Consider the following 16,052-nt stretch of genomic DNA (forward strand, 5'->3'; position numbering starts at 1 on the left):
TCTGCTTAACCACATATAAACTGTACCCTCTGGATCCTTTTACAAACACTTTTTTGTAAGAATTGATAGAATCTCTAATGTTGACCCAACAAAACAGTGTCTCCATCCTGCCACTTTTCACTGAATAGTCCTAAATATAAATGTTAAAGCTCATACAAAATAACTAAAAGTAATCAGTTAAGCTTTACTACTTTGACTACTGTTAGTACTTTGAAGAATATTGAAATATAACAGGGTTTACAGTATCTCCTAACTTTAAAAAATACTTTTGTGGATCATCTGTAATCAGTAGTAATGTTTTGTTTTAGTAAACAACAATAAAAGACAATCTTTAAAAATCAGTATTAAACTTAAGTAAATGATTTGTTATTTGGCATTCTATTAATTGTAACTGTCTAACAGCTGGCACTTTCATACATGTATACTACATATTTGATGTTATTAATAACCAGTATCTTTAATTTTCAAATATCTTCTGAATAAAATAATATTAAATTGTTTAATGTCAGGTTTTATGTTACTTCATTTACTTGAAAACTTGTCATCAGGTTTGATGTACAAGAAAAAATGCCTTTAACATTTAAATATCTTAGCTTACAGTTAAATGGTCATTTCACTTATCTTGATTTTTCTAAGCTTAAATATGTAAATAACTTGGGAATTAAAATCTGCTTTTTATTCATTGTGAAATACAAACAAAATCCTCAAGTAAGTATACATTAAAAGTAGTATCTAAAGTATTAAAATATTGTACACTTCTAAAGGATAAATTTTATAGGTAAAATATGCTTCAATAAAGCTGTTTTTACAAGTTACATGTAGTGTTAGCTAAAATACACATTAACTCTTTCCAATTTTAAATTCAAATCAGCAAGCTACAAATTTTATATCAGAAAACATTTATAAAACATCTTACCTGTACACAGTCTCTATGAAACCAAGCATTCTTACAACAAGGACTTCGTAATATATTATAAGTTGGAGTAGGCTCAATAAATTCCAAACAAATGGTGCATGGAACAGAGTCTCTATAATTATTAGGTGTAATTATTTGAACAGGCCGATGGGTCCAACAAAATGATCTAAAAATGTAAATTATTTAAAAGCAACATCTAATAAATTACACAGCACAACCAGGCTAGCATTACAACTCACATTATAAGAGAAAAATTATTCACATCTCTCTAATAACTAGTGTACATTAGACTAGAACCTTAGTACTATAAATCAGTTTCAAAACCTATGACCACGGTGAATTGAACTTTCCAAATACAAACCTTTTGTGGTAAGACTTACCTCACAGAATTTCAATAACTAATATTATGTTGAGGATCCCATGTAATATTTATTGTTAGCAACAGAACATACACATCATTTTATTTAACATGGTACAAAATTAAAGGAACTTAAAATTTAAATATTAAATCATTTAACAAGTAAAATGCAAATAACTTATTCCTAACCCACTAAATTTATTTGCATTTGTATTATCGAAACTGTAGTTTTTGTACATAGTAAAAATTTATTAACTTGGTCAAGAATACAAAGACTAAAAGAAATACAACACTCATGATACCCAATTATCAAAATCCGTAAAATTTTGATGTTTAAAGCTGCATTCAGGAAACAATATTTTCAGGAGCATCCAGGGCATGATATTCATTTTTTGGACCCCACCGAATTTCTACACCTTCAATTTACTCAAAGAGAAATAAATATACTCTGTGAAAGAAAACTGTACAATTTTATCTGAAGAATAATATAAAAATCTAGAATTACACAAGGTGCAAATTTTCATAGTCTTTGAATACACATCGACAGTTCCATATTTTATTCCAGAGCTGAAAGCTGAAGGTATAAATAAGCCCATTTCAGACAGGGCGATTCTTAAGACTGAAGATATAAATGACTCCATATATATTCCCTCTCTATGTATTTACACACTATATACATAAAGTGTATAAATTCAGTGCAGCTTCGAAAAAAAATTTTAACAAAAAATTTTACCATCGGAATACCCATATCCCTTATGCACTTTTCTTTAAACATTATCTCTCATATTCAACAGTTAACTTACGCAAAATTTCCAGTGAATTGAAAAATACATTCCCTCTGAAGTCCACACGGGAAATGGTAACTTCGTTTACATCGAGGTGCAACACATCCAATTGAAGCACCATTTTTCTTGCAAACACAGCATTTCTAAAAGAAAATAAGGAAATAGGGGTCATAACATAGAAAATTTGAGCATAATGATATGACTTAGATATAAATGAATATTCCTTTTGTGGAGTCTGAAAATTATTTTCATCATACAACAGCTGTGATGATGGTGTATTAAAGAGATTTCCTGAGAAAACTGTTCTACCCAGAAACAACCTGAAGACACTAAAGATTTACTCATACAACAATTTCTGATATAGGGAACATTTGTAACCTAACATGTGAATGAGAAAGAGAAGCTTCTTTTCCTTCCTACTTGCAAAAACAAACAGAAAGGTTTATAAACATAATGGCTATACATGAAAATCTCATTCAAATCTCAATAGAAAATACATAATATTCACTAAGGAGAACAGTAAAAGAATACTAAAAACCAATCTGTAGAAAAATTGGCTAGGATTACTTTATCCTAACCAAATGAAAAAGTGTTAGATACTTATAGTAAATTAGTGAGCCCTAAAAAGACATGTTCAAGTCTTAACTCCTGGTACCAGTATGAATGATACCTTATTCGGAAATAGGGTGTTTATAAATATAAATGTGATCTCAAGATGAGATTATCCTGGATTTAGAGTGCTTTCTAAATCAAATGACTGGTGTCTTTGGAAGTGAAAGGAGAGGGAGATTTAAGGCAGAGATGCACAGAGGACCAGGCCACATGAAGATGGAAGTACAGACTTAAGTTATGCTGCCACAAAAGGAGGAATGGAAAGGTTGTCAGCAGCCACCAAAATTTTAGAGAGAAGTATGGAATGGATTTTCCCTCAGAGCTTCCAAGAAGAATCAGTTCTTCTGACAGCATGATTTGGAACTTCTGGTCTCCAGAATTGTGAGAATAAATTTCTGTTTTAAGCAACCTAGTCTGTGATAATTATTATGACACTCTAGGAAAGAAACAATACCATTGCCAATAACTGGAATACAAAAGTAGTATACAATCAGAAAGACTATTTGATGAGTCAATCATTACTAAAGTACACAGCAGTACCTAAAACACCTTGGAATCCTTGAGATGACCATTATAATTGTCACTGATGAAGAGATTCTACAGTGCTAATGCTAATCCCTCAAGCACCACCAAGTCATAACTGAATACTTTGCCAGCTGGATGCCTTCCCAGTAAAATGATATACAGAATTCTAGTTTAAGGCCACAAATGGAAACACATCTTCAGGATCAGGATATTTTCAAAGGTTCACAATACAGTATGCTCAAGAGAGAATTCATATGTTTTAAGAAAACAGGTATTTCCAAATTGTAAGGGGACTTGTAGAGGCCATCTTTCATGAGTTCACTATCATCAGGAGGTTGAGGAACTTTGAAACTAACATTCACATGTGGCCCCAAGATAAATGCCACCAATAAACTTTCCCAAGGTTTTCCCTTATGTTCTAGAGCCTCTATTTTATCATGAAGTCCTTTGCATCCTCAACATCTTAAAAAATAATTGCCTCCATTTCTTTGCCTCACCTAAAATAGGGAACACACAGAACATTATTTTAATTATCTGTTGCAGATTGTAGGCCCCTACTCTAGCTTCATATTTAATCTTCTCATTCTCTTTCATCATTTCTACTCAGACCACACAGAAACCTACAGCCCTTTCCTTGTGCATAATCTAGTAGCTATCACATAGAAGACTCACAAATTACAATTAATAAATGAGGAATTAAAAGTTTAGAATACTTATCTTGGAGAAAGCACTGAACACAAGCAGGCAATGTCACAGAAGGGCCACAAGACTTGTGGAGATCATAAATAATTGGTCTACATAGTTGTGTAATTTTTACCTCAAACAATCATTCCAAACCAGAAACTGAGGTATAAGAATGAAAAGTGAATGGCTGGATTGACTCAGGTTTGAAGAACAGCAGGGTGGAAGTACATATGTTCATAATTCTGATGGCGAGTGAGTAAAATGGCCCTAGCTGGGTGGCTCAGTTGGTTAGAGTGCCATGCTCATACACCAAGTTGTGGGTTTGATCCTCAGTCAGGGCACAAAGAATCAACAAATAAATAGCAGGATACAAAGTCAATATTCAGAAATCAAAGGCATTTTTGTAAACCAACAATGAAACATCAGAAGAAGAAATAAGGAAAAAAATCCCACTTGATATAGCAACAAGAAAAATAAAATACCTAGAAATAAACCTAACTAAGGAGGTGAAAGATCTGTATACAGAAAACTACACAAAACTGAAGAAAGAAATTAATGAAGAGACAGACAAATGGAAATATATACCATGTTCATGGATAGGAAAAATGAACATCATCAAAATATCCATACAACCCAAAGCAATTTATAGATTAAATGCAATACCTATTAAAGTACCAGTGGCATATTTCACAGATATAGAACAAACACTTCAAAAATTTATGTGGAACCATATGACCCCAAATAGCTGCAGCAATTTTGAGAAAGAAGAACAAAGTAGGAGCAATCACAATACCTGATATCAAACTGCATTACAATGCCACTGTAATCAAAACAGCCTGGTACTAGCATAAAAACAGGCACATAGACCAATGGAACAGAACTGAGAGCCCAGAAATAAACCCTAGTCTCTATGGTCAATTAATATTTGACAAAGGGGGCAGCAGCATAAAATGGAGCGAAAATAGCCTCTTTAGCAAATGGTGTTGGGAGAGCTAGACAGCTACATGCAAAAAAATGAAACTTGACCACCAACTTACACCATACACAGAAAAAAAAATTCAAGGTGGATAAAAGATTTAAATATAAGTTGTGACACCATTAAATTCATAGAAGAGAACATAGAAAAATCTCAGATATCTTATATAGCAATATTTTAACTGATTATGTCCCCTAGAGACATAAGGAAAGAATAAACAAATGGGATCTCATCAAAATTAAAAGCTTCTGCATGGCTAAAGAAAACAGCATTAAATGAAAAAAGAACCAACCATATGGGAAAACCTATTTGCCAATAATACCTCAGACAAAAGTTTGATCTCCAAAATATATCAAGAACTCACATGACTCCACTCTAAGAAGACAAGCAACCCAATTAAAAAATGGGCAAAGAATTTAAACACACTTCTCCAAGGAGGACATACAGAGGATCCAGAGACACATGAAAAGATGCTCAATATCGCTAGCTATCAGAGAGATGCAAATTAAAACCACAATGAGATACCACTTCACACCGGTCAGAATGGCCACCATAAACAAAGCAACAAACAACGAGTGCTGGTGAGGGTGTGGAGAAAAGGGAACCCTAGTGCACTGTTGGTGGGATTGCAGACTTGTACAACCACTATGAAAAACAGTATGAAATTTCCTCAGAAAACTAAAAATGGAACTGCCTTTTGACCTAGCAATTCCACTGCTAGGATTATATCCTAAGAACCCTGAAACACCAATCCAAAAGAACCTATGTACCCCAATGTTCATAGCAGCACAATTTACAATAGCCAAGCGCTGGAAGTAACCTAGGTGTCCACCAATAGATGAATGGGTCAAAAAGACTATGGTAGATTTACACAATGGAATTCCATGCAACAGAAAGAAAGAAGGAGCTCCTACCCTTTGCCACAACAGGGCTGGAACTGGAGAGCATTATGTTAAAAGCCAGGCGGTGAAAGACAAATACCACAGAATCTCACCTTTAACAGGAACCTAATTAACAAAACAAATAAGCAAGCAAAATATAACCAAAGACACTGAAATTGAGAATGGGCTGAGAGTGACCAGAGGGGACAGGGGAGAGAGTTACAGGGGAAAAGGGTGAAGGGTTTGCAGGAAGAATTATAAAGGACACTGTACAATAACAAGAGAAGGTGGAAACAGGGGAGGCTGGTGGGAAGGGTTGGGGTGCTGGGGAAAAGTGGAGGGGAAAGGCAGAAAACTGTACTTGAACAACAAAAAATGTTAAAAAAAATCAACCAATAAATGCATAAATAAGTGGACCAACAAATTGATCTCTCTCTCTCTCTCAAATAAATAAATAAAATTTTAAATTACGAGTGGGTAAAACTATGGGTTAGTTGGACTAAGATAAGGAAGTAAAATCAACATTGTCACATATATTATCCGGGGGCAGTTGAACTCCCTGTTATTTGCAAGAATACAAATGTTCTAAAATTCACCGTATTTGACAAAAGTAAGCACTGGAACATAAAATCAAAGTCTTACAAATTTCTAGTGGAGAAACAGATGAGTAAGACTTTCCTTCTATTGACAATATTTATGGTATTTACTGTAATGAGTAAAATAATTTACTTACCAGTTTGGAAGCTCTATTCACTTCTTTCCTTATATCTTCTACTAGAAAACCATAAACTCCTTCTTCTTCTTTACCTCTCTGCCAAATTCCACTTGACATCAACTATGAATATATTCTCAGTTAGAAAATAAACTCTAAAAAACTAGTTTGGAATAAATATATATCTAATATTTTAATAAAAGTAAACATAAATTTTAAGCATCTCCTAACTTTGTTATTTTTCATGATCAAAGTAAGAAGCTACTCACATTGTTTTATTTGAAAGACATTGTATATTAATAGTTCATATAACCAAGTTATATGAACTTGGCACATTTACAGGGAAACCTATTATAATTAACAAATGTTCACTTTTTTTTTAGATTTTATTTATTTATCTTTAGAGAGGAAGGGAAGGAGAGAAGGAGAGAAACATCAATGTGTGGTTGCCTCTCATGAGTCCTCTGCTGGGAACTAGCCTGCAACCCAGGCATGTGCCCTGACTGGGAATCGAACCCCGATCCTGTGGTTCACAGGCCCGTGCTCAACCCACTGAGCTATGCCAGCCAGGGCAACAAATGTTCACATTTAAAAAATCTGATTTAAGTATATTAAAGGAGCATGAAACAAGAAAAAGCATGGGACTGTGAATAAGAAACCCTGGCTTGCAAACCAGGCTCCGTGTCCAACCTTCTGGACCCCTAGGCAAGTAATTTAATGTCTGACTTTAAACCTAAAAATAAAAAAACACGGCTAGATTGCATTCTCTTAAGTCTCTTTCAGCTCTAATATTTGTTGCCATTGGTAATATTACTATACTTTTCTGTTCACAATGAAATAGAATATTGCCTAGGGTCAGTATCTTTTTGAATATATTAAATAATTCAAAAATATATTAAATAATTTTAAAACACTTCAAGTATGTGATTAAAGAGGCTTATTTCAATCAGTATAATATATCCTAAAGAAAAATAAGTGATATACATTACTTAAAAATTAACTATGAAAAAAACCACCCTAACAAATAAGGTAGTTCTCCTAATTCTACCACATAATAAGTGAAATAGCCCCAGCTGGTGTGGCTCATCACACCAGTTGCTTGGTCATCATCTCACAAACTGAAAGGTCACCAGTTTGATTCCCAGTGGGTTGCAGGTTTGGTCCTTTGGGGCATGGACAGAAGGCAACCAATTGATATTTCTCTCTCACATTGATGTTTCTCACTCTCTCTTTTTCCCTTCATTCATCTCTCTCTAAAATCAAAACTAAAATAATTTTTAATATAACTGAGATAAACTCTTAGAAAAATGAAATAAGTTTTCTTGTGTGATGCAAAATAACCCCAACTTACAAATACACCTTGAATGCCAACTTCATGTTCCCTGAAGTATTGCTACAATTACATTCTTAGACCATCTAAGAGTCTATTTAACTGACACATAAAACTGTAGTCTCAGAGAGACACCAAGGAATAAGTTAGATGTTTTCTCAAGGAAGCATCTAAAGAGTTTTAGCAATGGACACTGTGGTGGGTACAAAAATATGTCCATAAATTTGTTGATACTCCTTTTTTTACGATTTGGGACCTGATCCCTTCCCCTTAAGGGTGGGCTAGACTTAAAGACTTCGCTTTTAATAATTAGCATAAAACAAAAGTGACAGTGGTATGTGACTGTGAAGACTTGGTCATATGATCCCATATTGGTGTATCCAGTTATCCCTCTCTTTCTTTTTTATCAGTTGCTCTGGGAGATGCCAAAGTCTATGCTATGGACAACACAACAGAGGTACCCAGAAAATAAGAACTTAAGACACAAATTCAGTGAGAGGAGAAGTTGGTAGAGGGAAGGGGAAACAAATTAAAAACTAATTTTCAGTATGAAATCACTTTTTTTTTCTTTTGAGTTACCCACCATAAATTAACCTATTTCCCTTTCTACAAATATGTATTGCCTTTAGTCAGAACCCTTCTTTCCAGAGTCTCTGTGAAATAAAATGCTTTTCTTCTACTCCCTCAACCCACAAACAAGTCTTTTATGAGATTTATCACTAGCAACAATGAAAACAAGAAAGTGGTAAAAAGAATAACTTTAGAGACCAAACCATTTTTTTCAGTTAGGCCCTAAAGAGTTAGACCAAAATAAATAGGTAATAATGACAGGTCTTTATATGTGCCAAGTAATTTCAGAATCTTAGAATCTGACAAATGACAATCTTATTTTTATATATAGGCAAAATGAGATCTAGGGAAGTTAAATGATTATCAGATAACAGTCATCAACGTCTAATTCTCTTCTTTAAAACAATATCAAATTTCTGAGATTTAATTATAAATTATACTCACCAAACAATAGTAATGCACAGTGAGATTCCATTTCTCATTAGTTTTCTTTTCTCCATACTTATTAGGACAGTCATCATTTTTTCGGCAGAAAACACAAACTAACAGTGAAAAAGTAAATAGTTATGAAAATATTTTTTAAATTCAAAATAAAATCTATGAAATTAGTTCTTTCCTCAAATGATGTGTTCAATTCTTTCTGTGTGAGCAGATCACATTATATTGTTATCAGTAACTTAAAATTTCCAACACTTACACCTAAAATAACATGACTTCATATTTTATTCATTAATTTATAATGTGAATTTAATGATTAGCGTGTAGTTAAAATGGCAACTTGCAGAGTAACATCACTGAAAACAATGGATTAGGAGTTTTTAAAACTCTATTAAAGCAACAAACTGAAAAACCATCAGAACAAATTTTTCGGAAACTTTGAAATCTAACTAGAAAACTTACAACAATTAGGATGCTTAACAAAGAAACAAGTCGCTATAGAAACAAGTTGCTTTGACGAGAGCTTCATAGCATTTTAACTTACCTACCTAGTCCCCCCCACCCCGCCTCCCTGCCAATCTCCAACTAGGCAATGGCCTTAGGTATGATGGTTCATGTTCCTGGTGTGGACTGTCCAAGAGGAGGTAACATGGACTTCGTTCTCAAAGAAATGTGACCATTTTGACCTGTGTGGTGGCTGAGGTATGTGCTCAGTTGCTTGCCCTTGTTTTGCCTGCATCAGAACTTGGTCAGGGCTAGAGTCTGACCATCTGACAAAAGCATTAAAGACAAATATACCAGCTGCAGCAGCTTGAAGCAAAGGCTAACAGAGGGCAAGCAGGTGACAGAGTAAAAGCAGACTGGTGGTTCCCAGTGGCTGAGGGCAGGGGAAATGAGAAGTGACTACCTAATGGGTACAGAGTTTCCTTTGATGATTATGAAAACATTTTGGAACTCGTTGTACAACTAGTTGTAACTAAATATACTAAATGTCACCAAATTATACACTTCAAAATAGATAAAATAGTAAATTTTATATTATGTGCTTTTTACCATAATAGTAATAATTTTAGAAAGAAGTTTGAGAAGCTCAGCTCTAAACCAGAGCTGTTTTAAAGTATGGCGATCTGCTCATTCATGCTCTCCTGTGCATTGTTTCTGGCTCCTGAGGTAGTCTGGACAGAAATTGGTCCCAGAAGGGCCATACTGAACCTTCCTTATGACTAGTTTATGCCTTATTGGACTTCATCACTATCCAAGCCACATGCAGAAGAGCCTTATACACACCAAGTTTGCTGATGGAAGTATGCAAATAATGCTTCATAGCCATGAACTACTACTATAGTCAATAACACAGAGGAATTTCATAAACCTAAGGATGAGTGAAAGACTTAAGGTCAGATAATTAGTCTTGGGGAGGAGCAACAATAACAAGGACAACTTCTGGGTGCTGTTGCTATTCCACTTATTGTTCTGGATGGTGGTTATGCAGGATGATACTAATTATTACCCTGAGAAGTTTGTGATTTATTTTGGGAGCAAAGAGTTTTCATTGACTAATGAAAACTTCTGACTTGGCAGTGATGTGACGAAAGATGTGTTCAGAGAAGATAATTCTGGAAATAAAAAGCCTAGGCATTGTGTTCAAGAAAGGTGAAAGTGCCCACAGGAATCTAGAGCAACCGAGACAAAAGAGACCCACGAATGGCCAAAAAAGAAAGGAAGAAGATGGTGAATCTTAAGATGGTGCTGCTGCCAAGCCTTATTATCAATGTGTCTTGACAATAACAGCCTTATCCAAATTTCCAAGTACCTCACTTGAAAAGGTCTCAAAATAAAGCAAAATTGTTCTGTGACACTATTGGAAGTAAGAGTGACCAAAATCTTGCTATGTCCATACGAGGTCCTGTAATCTTTCATATGTATGACTGGATAAAATATGAGCTAAAGTTAATAACTATATCATTACACTACATTTCTCAAATGTATATGCAATGTTTTTTTTTAATATAATGAGATACCAGACACCTATCAGCAATGATGGGTGGAAAAAAATTGAGAATTTCATATTCTCAGTGAGCTACATATAGGTCACCAGACTACAAGCAATTCAGAGAAGCTCCAAAACCCAACATCTATATTTCCATCATCACATATACTTAAACCACTGTGATGATGCTGTCATTCTCCTTTGTCAGACTGAGGCAAGATGGCACACTCTATATAAAGCAATAAGCCTCCAACATCCCTGTTCACATCCCTTTAAAACAATGATTAAGTATCTTTTTTATAGTCCCCAGTGAATTTGAGAATTGCTTTCAGCAAGAACTCTTAATGAGAGCTGCAGGTTCTTCAGGTGGCCCATGTCAGGAACACAAACTGACACTGCATATAGTGAGCAGCAGAGCATCCACAGAGCCTCCCAGGTGCATTTCCCCAAGGCTGAAAGGATCCATCTGTACCAGCTTAAAATCCTGCCTCTCTTACTCACCAATTAGCATGTCCCTCAACCACATCAATTCCTTTCCTATGAAGTCAGATTAATATTATACACAAGTCAACAGCACTCTGAGAAATGTTCAGCTCTTTTCTTTACCTCTGAATACAGATCCCAGTCAACGTAGACTACAAACAGAACAGGAAATATAACCAACTATAAGCAATATGTAAATTAGCACTAGCCCTTAATTACTGGGCCACACAGATGCGCACTGACATTTCTGGCTTCTATGAGCAGGACCAGAGAAGAATTGGGGGGAAGACGGTGTGATGGGAAGAAACAGGCACTGCCCAAGCATGAGGTGTCCTCCCTTTCCTCTCTTCTCTTTGTCTGGCTCCTCCACAGGCTTTCAACTTTCAAGATGAATTCTCCCAAGATCACCTTAACCCAAATGTCTCACACTGCTCCTTGAATTCATAGCAACTCTAAGAGCAAAATCCTCCTCCATGATTTTCTTATAGTGCTGCTTCATTTATTGTGCATGTATGACTTTCACTACCATAAGGTCAAGAATGTGTAAGATCTTTAGGTCACCATCTACATTTCTTCCAATGCACAGTACTGGGAACGTACCAGGTTTTTAATAAATATTAGTGAGATGAATAAAACCTTAATAATAATAATAATATTAAAAAGGCAATTGTAGAGTCAGGGAGGTGTGAGTTAAGACTCAGCTCTACACTCTCACTGTAACCTTGGACAGGTCACATAAACAAACACTTTATGGCTCTGTTTCCTCTTAAAAATGAGGACAACACTACCTACCTCAAACTGTGTCTTAATGAGATTGAGATAATATATAGTAATATAATTTAAAGGGTATGGCACAAAAACAGAAACGAGTAAATGTCAGTATTATAACTATCAACCTTTCCTATCCTGCAATGTTTATGTGCACAGAAAATTTCTAATAACATACTAATAAAACAATGAGAAAATCACTAGCTGAAGAGAAAAGACTGAGGATCTCAAGGTGGAAGATCAGCACAAGATGAAGGAGCCTGAACCTCTAAATGACTGCGTGGAACAGACACTCCCTATCTGTCTCATCTCCCCTAACTAATCCACACTGGACTGTAACATGAACACATAAACTTTTATTGTGTTAAACTATTAAAACTTCAGGGTTTACCTATGACAGCAGCTTGCCTTATTTATTTTAACTAATCAAGAATAGATGTTATGTGCAGTCAGGGCACATGCCTGGGATTCAGGCCAGTTCCCCACAGAGGACGCATGAGAGGCAACCATACATTGATATTTCTCTCCCATTCTTTCTCCTTCCCTTCCCCTCTCTCGAAAATAAATAAATAAAATATTAAAAAAAAAAGAATAGATGTTATGTGTTACAAAGGTGCTATATATTTGTTAACAGGCTAGTCACAAAATAGTCCCAGAACTGGACAAACCTCCATGAGCTAAAATTTAATACTCCCCGTTATTTACCATCCTCACTCAAGTTTAATGAAATAAGCCATAAATGAAAGCCCTTTCCTCCAACCTTCTGAGTTCAGCTCCCCTGCCTTCCCCATATAAAATAATTGACCACATTAACTCCAGCAAATTGCCCTTTGTTTATTGGATATCTTACACCAGCAGCTCCCACTTTAATGTCTTCATCACCAGTGCCTATACTTTTATGTAAGTGCGCATCAAGAGAAAGAGGAATACAAGGAATTAGCTTAGGCTACAGAAGAGAAGTCCTCATGATGTATGCTTGAATGAACCTGAATATGAACCTGAACTGCTATAGACAGTGAGCCTCTGGCTTTCCATGTGTTCCCCTCTGCCCTTCACCCAATATGAAGACCATGAATGCAGGACAGACTAGGTTTCAGGCACTCATTTGATAAGTAGATTACTTTTGTTTTTATTTGTGCTTTCACTTTTTCCTACATCTTAATGTTTAAAATTCAATAAAATTGTTCTGACTTGATTATACTTAAGGTCACCTTCTACACTAGCAAATGATACTGGCTGCATGATAACAATGAAATAAACACATTCACACATATATTTATACATACAAAACTGAGTCAATCTTAGCAAAAATATTAAGTAAATAACAGAATGGGCAGTATTTGCATTTGACAAAGACATAAGATAGTCCATGAATTATTAAGTTTCAGAACTGTTAGCACAGTTGATAGGAGTCTGTAGGTAAAGCTGGGAAAGCAGAGGGAGGTTTAAGAACACAAATTTCCTTATCTAACATGATGTAGAGTCAACAGATGATCTCTATAAGTGATATGCAAAGTATAGAGTTTTAAGTGTAATACTTTGAGAGGGAATAAAAATAAATCTTAAAAAGGGTAGATTAGAGGAGAAGCAGTGGCAGAAGAGTATAAAGTAACAGTTTAAATTTCTCATTTTCTATGGTAGCAAATCAATAAATAGTTTCAATTCAATATATAAATGAAAACAACTACAAACAAAGGTCTGTATCTATTTGAGACTATTGTGATCATTCAGAGGTAATGTTTCTTATTTGTGTTCAACTTCCATGTATTGTTTAAATCATTCTCACCAGCATTTTCTTTTGTAAGAAAAATTATTTACTAAATAAAAATACCATTTTACTCAGATACAAACTACACCTGATAAGTACATATAGATAATACAAATATGGTAAATTATCTTCTTATAGCAGATTTTTGTTGAAATGAATACACACAACATTGTACTTTAGTATACAGATATATGAAGTAAGCATGAATCTGGGGATTCATTTCTATTAAGTGAGCAGAATTCTAAAGAGCTTTATTATAATGAAAAAGTAAGAGTAAAATATCTGAATATTTTAAATTATATTTGAAATATTTTAAATACAGTTACTTACCAAGAGTCTGAGAGTCACCAGGTTTATTTTCATTCATTTTACTAGGAAACATAAGAACATATAATACAGTCATCTTAATTTTAAAAGTCTCAAATTATTCATCTTAAATTTAGTCAATGCATGTTTTCAAATGTTGCATATCATTTTTTACTCTAGTATATGACTTCCTCACTTTTATACAATAAGACCAACAGTTTCCAATAAGGGTCGTAATGTCTGTGGACACTGTTAAAACTGGAGGAAATGAGTCCTAGGCAGGTAGTTTAGTTGGTTAGAGCCAAGGTTGTGGGTTCCATCCCTGGTCAGGGCACATACAAGAATCAACCAATTAATGCATAAATAAGTGGAACAATAAATCAATGTTTCTCTCTTCCTTCCTCTCTAAAATTAACAAATAATTTTTTAATTGGAAGGAATGTTTATTAGTTGTCAAAAGATTAAGATGACTACTTGTATTTAGTGTTAAGAGGCCAGAGTTTTAAGATATCCTGCAATGTACCTACCCAACAGACCTAGACAATAAAGAAGAGTCTAGTCAGGGGTGTCAAACTCATTTTTACTGGGGGCCACATCAGCCTCGTGGCTGCCTTCAAAGGGCCGAATGTAATTTTAGGACTGAATGTAACTACCTCTTAACAGTTAAGCAGGAGCTCGCCGCTGTCACCAGGTAGAAACAAGGTGTCAGGCCGAATAAAACAAGGTGGAAGGGCTGGATTCGGCCTGAAGGCCTTGTCCTTGCCAACTGTTGTCTATCTAGTTGAGCAATTTTCAACCTTTTCAACTCATGTTGAAAAGGTACACATAAACCAATGACTAAAATTCTGTGGCACACCCCAAAAATATATTTTTCCGATCTAAAAAAATAGGATTAATTTTTATTCATTCATCCTACACAGCTATTGTTGTGTTGGCTCTTATTTTTTATTTGACAATTTAAGGAAGAGGTTAGTGCCCCTGACTAAAACTGGTTAGGTATCACACATTTTAAAAATTCTTTCAGCGCACTGGTGCACCACAGCATGCTAGCTGAAGATCTCTGGTCTAGACTTTAGAATTTCCAGTTATACATTCAAGTAGATGAAACAAACAAATAAAACACAACTATTTACAATTACATCAACCTAGAACTTAAGCCCATTTTGCAGACAAAATGACTATTTCCAAACGATAACTCCTATGTAAAGTCAAGGAAATTTCTATTTTATTTTTGTTCATAGCTTTACCAAGACTTGTTCACTGGGAAAAAAACCCACCATAACCAATAGTAATGGCATTCATATTTGAGTAGTCTATACAACCATCATTCATCAGAGTATATCTGTGGCTATCTTATTTGCAGGGATTCTATATAGAATTGCAGCATGACTGCCATATCATATTCTAACGTTAGTACAGTGTTCAACCATTTACATACTGAAGACACCGATCTGCCTGTCTCCTCACTCCTCACTAGTTAATAGAATTATTAATATTTATTACTGAGATATAATTTTTCTGTCTCTAGTGCTAAAAGATCAAATAGAGAAAAAGCAATAGTATCAAATTTCACTTTTTGAAGGATATATGAACAGCCTACTTGAAATGTTATGAGATATATGTTATGAGGTATACATATGTGTTGGCTCTTGGAATTTAAGTTGAAAAGAACAGACATAATGATGCTACTAGGTACCGTAATTAAAATTTGCTTTTACAGCTGCAAAACCAATGCTCAGAGAGATCACAGAGCTTGGAAGTGACAACAGATTAATCTATAACTGAATGACTGTGCCACTTCACATGAAAATAATAAAAGAGCATAATAAATAATAACAGTATTATCACATGAAGGACAAAAAGGCCACAAAGATTACTATCAAATTTTGTCAATGCTTTCTTTTTCTTATAATTTAAAATATATATTTCACACTGATTTTTAAAAATGTT

General features: G+C 34.6%; 1 protein-coding gene across 1 annotated transcript in view; it reads right to left on the minus strand.

The window, feature by feature from the left end:
• The window catches only part of G2E3 (G2/M-phase specific E3 ubiquitin protein ligase), a 69,799-nt gene that overhangs the window by 26,055 nt on the left and 27,692 nt on the right, over positions 1 to 16,052 (minus strand). Inside the window, exons 2-6 of the mRNA XM_037161623.2 lie at positions 14,127 to 14,167; positions 8,794 to 8,891; positions 6,471 to 6,572; positions 2,078 to 2,202; positions 917 to 1,082 (exon numbers count right to left, since the gene is read on the minus strand). Coding sequence (XP_037017518.1) covers positions 917 to 1,082; positions 2,078 to 2,202; positions 6,471 to 6,572; positions 8,794 to 8,891; positions 14,127 to 14,163 — 528 coding nt within the window. The 5' untranslated portion in view covers positions 14,164 to 14,167. The remainder of the gene's footprint in view (positions 1 to 916; positions 1,083 to 2,077; positions 2,203 to 6,470; positions 6,573 to 8,793; positions 8,892 to 14,126; positions 14,168 to 16,052) is intronic.

Source organism: Artibeus jamaicensis, unplaced genomic scaffold (genome assembly GCF_021234435.1).
Source record: "Artibeus jamaicensis isolate MK-2021 breed Jamaican fruit bat unplaced genomic scaffold, CSHL_Jam_final contig_588, whole genome shotgun sequence".
Lineage (NCBI taxonomy): Eukaryota > Metazoa > Chordata > Mammalia > Chiroptera > Phyllostomidae > Artibeus > Artibeus jamaicensis.